Genomic DNA, 10000 nt, shown 5'->3' with positions numbered 1-10000 from the left:
CCCTCCTCTATTGGTCACCTGCTTCTCTGAGGGAGATCTGGGCCATCCTGCAAAGCTGTCTGGAGACAGACAGAACATACTGACCATCAGGAACACACTGACCATCAGGAACACACTGACCATCAGGAACACACTGACCATCAGGAACACACTGACCATCAGGAACATACTGACCATCAGGAACACACTGACCATCAGGAACACACTGACCATCAGGAACATACTGACCATCAGGAACACACACTGACCATCAGGAACACACTGACCATCAGGAACACACTGACCATCAGGAACACATACTGACCATCAGGAACATACTGACCATCAGGAACACACACTGACCATCAGGAACACACACTGACCATCAGGAACACATACTGACCATCAGGAACATACTGACCATCAGGAACACACACTGACCATCAGGAACACACTGACCATCAGGAACACACACTGACCATCAGGAACACACACTGACCATCAGGAACACACACTGACCATCAGGAACACACACTGACCATCAGGAACACACACTGACCATCAGGAACACACTGACCATCAGGAACACACTGACCATCAGGAACACACACTGACCATCAGGAACACACACTGACCATCAGGAACACACACTGACCATCAGGAACACACTGACCATCAGGAACACATACTGACCATCAGGAACATACTGACCATCAGGAACACACACTGACCATCAGGAACACACTGACCATCAGGAACACACTGACCATCAGGAACATACTGACCATCAGGAACACACACTGACCATCAGGAACACACACTGACCATCAGGAACACACTGACCATCAGGAACACACTGACCATCAGGAACACACTGACCATCAGGAACACACTGACCATCAGGAACACACTGACCATCAGGAACACATACTGACCATCAGGAACATACTGACCATCAGGAACACACACTGACCATCAGGAACACACTGACCATCAGGAACACACTGACCATCAGGAACATACTGACCATCAGGAACACACTGACCATCAGGAACACACACTGACCATCAGGAACACACTGACCATCAGGAACACACTGACCATCAGGAACATACTGACCATCAGGAACACACTGACCATCAGGAACACATACTGACCATCAGGAACATACTGACCATCAGGAACACACTGACCATCAGGAACACATACTGACCATCAGGAACACACTGACCATCAGGAACACACTGACCATCAGGAACATACTGACCATCAGGAACAAACTGACCATCAGGAACACACTGACCATCAGGAACACACTGACCATCAGGAACACATACTGACCATCAGGAACACACTGACCATCAGGAACACACACTGACCATCAGGAACACATACTGACTATCAGGAACACATACTGACCATCAGGAACATACTGACCATCAGGAACACACACTGACCATCAGGAACACACTGACCATCAGGAACATACTGACCATCAGGAACACACACTGACCATCAGGAACACATACTGACCATCAGGAACACATACTGACCATCAGGAACACACTGACCATCAGGAACACATACTGACCATCAGGAAACATACTGACCATCAGGAACACACTGACCATCAGGAACACACTACCATCAGGAACACACACTGACCATCAGGAACACATACTGACTATCAGGAACACATACTGACCATCAGGAACACATACTGACCATCAGGAACACACACTGACCATCAGGAACACACACTGACCATCAGGAACACACTGACCATCAGGAACACATACTGACCATCAGGAACATACTGACCATCAGGAACACACACTGACCATCAGGAACACACACTGACCATCAGGAACACACTGACCATCAGGAACATACTGACCATCAGGAACACACTGACCATCAGGAACACATACTGACCATCAGGAACATACTGACCATCAGGAACACACTGACCATCAGGAACACATACTGACCATCAGGAACACACTGACCATCAGGAACACACTGACCATCAGGAACATACTGACCATCAGGAACAAACTGACCATCAGGAACACACTGACCATCAGGAACACATACTGACCATCAGGAACACACTGACCATCAGGAACACACTGACCATCAGGAACACACTGACCATCAGGAACACATACTGACCATCAGGAACACACTGACCATCAGGAACACACACTGACCATCAGGAACACATACTGACTATCAGGAACACATACTGACCATCAGGAACATACTGACCATCAGGAACACACACTGACCATCAGGAACACACTGACCATCAGGAACACACTGACCATCAGGAACATACTGACCATCAGGAACACACACTGACCATCAGGAACATACTGACCATCAGGAACATACTGACCATCAGGAACACACACTGACCATCAGGAACACACTGACCATCAGGAACACACTGACCATCAGGAACACACTGACCATCAGGAACACACACTGACCATCAGGAACACACTGACCATCAGGAACACACACTGACCATCAGGAACACATACTGACCATCAGGAACAGATACTGACCATCAGGAACACACTGACCATCAGGAACACACACTGACCATCAGGAACACATACTGACTATCAGGAACACATACTGACCATCAGGAACATACTGACCATCAGGAACACACACTGACCATCAGGAACATACTGACCATCAGGAACACACTGACCATCAGGAACACACTGACCATCAGGAACACATACTGACCATCAGGAACACACTGACCATCAGGAACACACTGACCATCAGGAACACATACTGACCATCAGGAATACATACTGACCATCAGGAACACACTGACCATCAGGAACACACTGACCATCAGGAACACACACTGACCATCAGGAACACATACTGACTATCAGGAACACATACTGACCATCAGGAACACATACTGACCATCAGGAACACACACTGACCATCAGGAACACACACTGACCATCAGGAACACACTGACCATCAGGAACACATACTGACCATCAGGAACACATACTGACCATCAGGAACATACTGACCATCAGGAACACACTGACCATCAGGAACACATACTGACCATCAGGAACATACTGACCATCAGGAACACACTGACCATCAGGAACACACACTGACCATCAGGAACACACACTGACCATCAGGAACACACTGACCATCAGGAACACATACTGACCATCAGGAACATACTGACCATCAGGAACACACACTGACCATCAGGAACACACACTGACCATCAGGAACACATACTGACCATCAGGAACATACTGACCATCAGGAACACACTGACCATCAGGAACACACACTGACCATCAGGAACACACTGACCATCAGGAACACACTGACCATCAGGAACACACTGACCATCAGGAACACACTGACCATCAGGAACATACTGACCATCAGGAACACACTGACCATCAGGAACACATACTGACCATCAGGAACATACTGACCATCAGGAACACACTGACCATCAGGAACACATACTGACCATCAGGAACACACTGACCATCAGGAACACACTGACCATCAGGAACACTACTGACCATCAGGAACAAACTGACCATCAGGAACACACTGACCATCAGGAACACATACTGACCATCAGGAACACACTGACCATCAGGAACACACTGACCATCAGGAACACACTGACCATCAGGAACACATACTGACCATCAGGAACACACTGACCATCAGGAACACACACTGACCATCAGGAACACATACTGACTATCAGGAACACATACTGACCATCAGGAACATACTGCCCATCAGGAACACACACTGACCATCAGGAACACACTGACCATCAGGAACATACTGACCATCAGGAACACACACTGACCATCAGGAACACATACTGACCATCAGGAACACATACTGACCATCAGGAACACACTGACCATCAGGAACACACACTGACCATCAGGAACATACTGACCATCAGGAACATACTGACCATCAGGAACACACTGACCATCAGGAACACATACTGACCATCAGGAACACACTGACCATCAGGAACACACTGACCATCAGGAACACATACTGACCATCAGGAATACATACTGACCATCAGGAACACACTGACCATCAGGAACACACTGACCATCAGGAACACACACTGACCATCAGGAACACATACTGACTATCAGGAACACATACTGACCATCAGGAACACATACTGACCATCAGGAACACACACTGACCATCAGGAACACACTGACCATCAGGAACACATACTGACCATCAGGAACACATACTGACCATCAGGAACATACTGACCATCAGGAACACACTGACCATCAGGAACACATACCGACCATCAGGAACATACTGACCATCAGGAACACACTGACCATCAGGAACACACACTGACCATCAGGAACACACACTGACCATCAGAAACACACTGACCATCAGGAACACACACTGACCATCAGGAACATACTGACCATCAGGAACACACACTGACCATCAGGAACACACTGACCATCAGGAACACACTGACCATCAGGAACATACTGACCATCAGGAACACATACTGACCATCAGGAACACACACTGACCATCAGGAACACACACTGACCATCAGGAACACACTGACCATCAGGAACACATACTGACCATCAGGAACACACTGACCATCAGGAACACACTGACCATCAGGAACACATACTGACCATCAGGAATACATACTGACCATCAGGAACACACTGACCATCAGGAACACACTGACCATCAGGAACACACACTGACCATCAGGAACACATACTGACTATCAGGAACACATACTGACCATCAGGAACACATACTGACCATCAGGAACACACACTGACCATCAGGAACACACACTGACCATCAGGAACACACTGACCATCAGGAACACATACTGACCATCAGGAACACATACTGACCATCAGGAACATACTGACCATCAGGAACACACTGACCATCAGGAACACATACTGACCATCAGGAACATACTGACCATCAGGAACACACTGACCATCAGGAACACACACTGACCATCAGGAACACACACTGACCATCAGGAACACACTGACCATCAGGAACATACTGACCATCAGGAACACACACTGACCATCAGGAACACACTGACCATCAGGAACATACTGACCATCAGGAACACACTGACCATCAGGAACACATACTGACCATCAGGAACATACTGACCATCAGGAACACACTGACCATCAGGAACACATACTGACCATCAGGAACACACTGACCATCAGGAACACACTGACCATCAGGAACATACTGACCATCAGGAACAAACTGACCATCAGGAACACACTGACCATCAGGAACACACTGACCATCAGGAACACACTGACCATCAGGAACAAACTGACCATCAGGAACACACTGACCATCAGGAACACACTGACCATCAGGAACACACTGACCATCAGGAACACACTGACCATCAGGAACACACACTGACCATCAGGAACACACACTGACTATCAGGAACACATACTGACCATCAGGAACATACTGACCATCAGGAACACACACTGACCATCAGGAACACACTGACCATCAGGAACATACTGACCATCAGGAACACACACTGACCATCAGGAACACATACTGACCATCAGGAACACATACTGACCATCAGGAACACACTGACCATCAGGAACACACACTGACCATCAGGAACATACTGACCATCAGGAACATACTGACCATCAGGAACACACTGACCATCAGGAACACATACTGACCATCAGGAACACACTGACCATCAGGAACACACTGACCATCAGGAACACATACTGACCATCAGGAATACATACTGACCATCAGGAACACACTGACCATCAGGAACACACTGACCATCAGGAACACACACTGACCATCAGGAACACATACTGACTATCAGGAACACATACTGACCATCAGGAACACATACTGACCATCAGGAACACACACTGACCATCAGGAACACACACTGACCATCAGGAACACATACTGACCATCAGGAACATACTGACCATCAGGAACACACTGACCATCAGGAACACACACTGACCATCAGGAACACACTGACCATCAGGAACACACTGACCATCAGGAACATACTGACCATCAGGAACACACTGACCATCAGGAACACATACTGACCATCAGGAACATACTGACCATCAGGAACACACTGACCATCAGGAACACATACTGACCATCAGGAACACACTGACCATCAGGAACACACTGACCATCAGGAACATACTGACCATCAGGAACAAACTGACCATCAGGAACACACTGACCATCAGGAACACACTGACCATCAGGAACACACTGACCATCAGGAACACATACTGACCATCAGGAACACACTGACCATCAGGAACACACACTGACCATCAGGAACACATACTGACTATCAGGAACACATACTGACCATCAGGAACATACTGACCATCAGGAACACACACTGACCATCAGGAACACACTGACCATCAGGAACATACTGACCATCAGGAACACACACTGACCATCAGGAACATACTGACCATCAGGAACATACTGACCATCAGGAACACACTGACCATCAGGAACACATACTGACCATCAGGAACACACTGACCATCAGGAACACACTGACCATCAGGAACACATACTGACCATCAGGAATACATACTGACCATCAGGAACACACTGACCATCAGGAACACACTGACCATCAGGAACACACACTGACCATCAGGAACACATACTGACTATCAGGAACACATACTGACCATCAGGAACACATACTGACCATCAGGAACACACACTGACCATCAGGAACACACTGACCATCAGGAACACATACTGACCATCAGGAACATACTGACCATCAGGAACACACTGACCATCAGGAACACATACCGACCATCAGGAACATACTGACCATCAGGAACACACTGACCATCAGGAACACACACTGACCATCAGGAACACACTGACCATCAGGAACACATACTGACCATCAGGAACATACTGACCATCAGGAACACACACTGACCATCAGGAACACACTGACCATCAGGAACACACTGACCATCAGGAACACACTGACCATCAGGAACACACACTGACCATCAGGAACACACACTGACCATCAGGAACACACTGACCATCAGGAACATACTGACCATCAGGAACACACTGACCATCAGGAACACACACTGACCATCAGGAACACACTGACCATCAGGAACACACTGACCATCAGGAACATACTGACCATCAGGAACACACTGACCATCAGGAACACACTGACCATCAGGAACACATACTGACCATCAGGAACACATACTGACCATCAGGAACACACTGACCATCAGGAACACATACTGACCATCAGGAACACATACTGACCATCAGGAACATACTGACCATCAGGAACACACTGACCATCAGGAACACATACTGACCATCAGGAACACACTGACCATCAGGAACACACACTGACCATCAGGAACACACTGACCATCAGGAACATACTGACCATCAGGAACAAACTGACCATCAGGAACATACAGAGAGATTCTATTAGTAAACTGACCTGATGGTCTGGTGGCTGGTTGAGTGTGGTTACAGAGAGATTCTATTAGTAAACTGACCTGATGGTGCGGTGGGAACATGGTTGGGATCCAGGCTCATCTGCTTCTTGAACTGGTTGTGGTTGTGGTTGTGAGTCTGACTGGAGATGTTGCTGTTACTCTGGCTGGACGTCTGTTTGTGGATGGGACTCTGACTCCGGTCCTGGCTGTCTGACCGACCCAGGGTGACATGCTGCGCGGCCTGGGATAGGAGAGGAGAACAATACTAATCCCTTAGGAAACAGAAATGGATCTCCAACTGTATCCAACCCCTCTGATAGGTTGGAGAGGATCTCCTGCTGTATCCAACCCCTCTGATAGGTTGGAGAGGATCTCCTGCTGTATACAACCCCTCTGATAGGTTGGAGAGGATCTCCTGCTGTATCCAACCCCTCTGATAGGTTGGAGAGGATCTCCAGCTGTATCCAACCCCTCTGATAGGTTGGAGAGGATCTCCAGCTGTATCTAACCCCTCTGATAGGTTGGAGAGGATCTCCTGCTGTATCCAACCCCTCTGATAGGTTGGAGAGGATCTCCTGCTGTATCCAACCCCTCTGATAGGTTGGAGAGGATCTCCTGCTGTATCCAACCCCTCTGATAGGTTGGAGAGGATCTCCTGCTGTATCCAACCCCTCTGATAGGTTGGAGAGGATCTCCTGCTGTATACAACCCCTCTGATAGGTTGGAGAGGATCTCCTGCTGTATCCAACCCCTCTGATAGGTTGGAGAGGATCTCCTGCTGTATCCAACCCCTCTGATAGGTTGGAGAGGATCTCCTGCTGTATCCAACCCCTCTGATAGGTTGGAGAGGATCTCCTGCTGTATCCAACCCCTCTGATAGGTTGGAGAGGATCTCCTGCTGTATCCAACCCCTCTGATAGGTTGGAGAGGATCTCCAGCTGTATCCAACCCCTCTGATAGGTTGGAGAGGATCTCCTGCTGTATCCAACCCCTCTGATAGGTTGGAGAAGCTGGAGCAGAGACCAGCAGCAGTGCAGCGCCCAATCAGCAGTTTAGTTCCTTGCTCAAGGCAACATCGGCAGTAGGTGGTACCTGACATATTGATGCCAGCGACCCTCCAGTTGCCGTCTCACCTCCCACCATATTCATGTCCAACTATACAGTTTAACCTCTGACTGTCACTCAGTCACATTGTCTCATACAGCTTCATACATCCACACCTGGCTGACATTGTGCTGCAGCATGTGGAGACACTCCCCCAGACAGGAGAGGGTAGCTCCAGTACGTACCTGGCTGACATTGTGCTGCAGCATGTGGAGACACTCTCCCAGACAGGAGAGGGTAGCTGCTGACGTGGCCTTGAGGAGAAGAAGGTCCTGGTCTAAGGAGGACAGAGGACCACGGGAGGGCAGGGACTCTATGGAGTTAACCAGGTTCTTCTGTTGGCCCTCTGCCTGGGTCATCACCTAGAGAGAGGGAGGAGAGAGGTTAAATAACACACACACACACACACACACACACACACACACACACACACACACACACACACACACACACACACACACACACACACACACACACACACACACACACACACATACACGAGCAAGCGCTGGCCGCCTAGAGCTGTGTAAGTCCAACTCCAACATTGACTGATACGGCCCAGTCATCCAAGGAGCAGGTAACTGCTGGATGAATCTGTACGGCCCAGTCATCCAAGGAGCAGGTAACTGCTGGATGAATCTGTACGGCCCAGTCATCCAAGGAGCAGGTAACTGCTGGATGAATCTGTACGGCCCGGTCATCCAAGGAGCAGGTAACTGCTGGATGAATCTGTACGGCCCAGTCATCCAAGGAGCAGGTAACTGCTGGATGAATCTGTACGGCCCAGTCATCCAAGGAGCAGGTAACTGCTGGATGAATCTGTACGGCCCAGTCATCCGAGGAGCAGGTAACTGCTGGATGAATCTGTACGGCCCAGTCATCCAAGGAGCAGGTAACTGCTGGATGAATCTGTACGGCCCAGTCATCCAAGGAGCAGGTAACGACATGCCAAAGCAAGATATGTGACTGTAACTAGTCAAAGCATGAGAGGAGAATTGTGGGGTAGTTAAAATAATTCTATATGTAGCTGCAGGTACTGTAGGGACACAGCCAGTGATGTAGCCAGGCGGTGGGGGCCTGAGAGTCATGACAATTCTCAGCCAGCTACCCTGAGTCATATGCTATCTGTCTGGTTCAGTCTGTCTCTCAGCCAGCTACCCTGAGCCATATGCTATCTGTCTGGTTCAGTCTGTCTCTCAGCCAGCTACCCTGAGCCATATGCTATCTGTCTGGTTCAGTCTGTCTCTCAGCCAGCTACCCTGAGCCATATGCTATCTGTC

The 10000-nt window shown here is 48.7% G+C and overlaps 1 protein-coding gene across 2 annotated transcripts in view; it reads right to left on the bottom strand.

The window, feature by feature from the left end:
* The window catches only part of LOC123724060 (oxysterol-binding protein-related protein 10), an 83069-nt gene that overhangs the window by 39791 nt on the left and 33278 nt on the right, over nt 1–10000 (bottom strand). For both annotated transcript variants that reach the window (XM_082975984.1, XM_082975985.1), the window contains 3 exons: nt 8906–9082; nt 7677–7857; nt 1–59 (listed from right to left, as the gene is read on the bottom strand). The exon at nt 1–59 is cut by the window's left edge and continues 63 nt beyond it. In XM_082975984.1, the coding sequence (XP_082832110.1) occupies nt 1–59; nt 7677–7857; nt 8906–9082 (417 nt within the window). The remainder of the gene's footprint in view (nt 60–7676; nt 7858–8905; nt 9083–10000) is intronic.

The sequence above is a fragment of the Salmo salar genome, chromosome 05 (genome assembly GCF_965601325.2).
Source record: "Salmo salar chromosome 05, fSalSal1, whole genome shotgun sequence".
NCBI lineage: Eukaryota > Metazoa > Chordata > Actinopteri > Salmoniformes > Salmonidae > Salmo > Salmo salar.
This window is presented reverse-complemented; position numbering and strand designations above follow the sequence as displayed.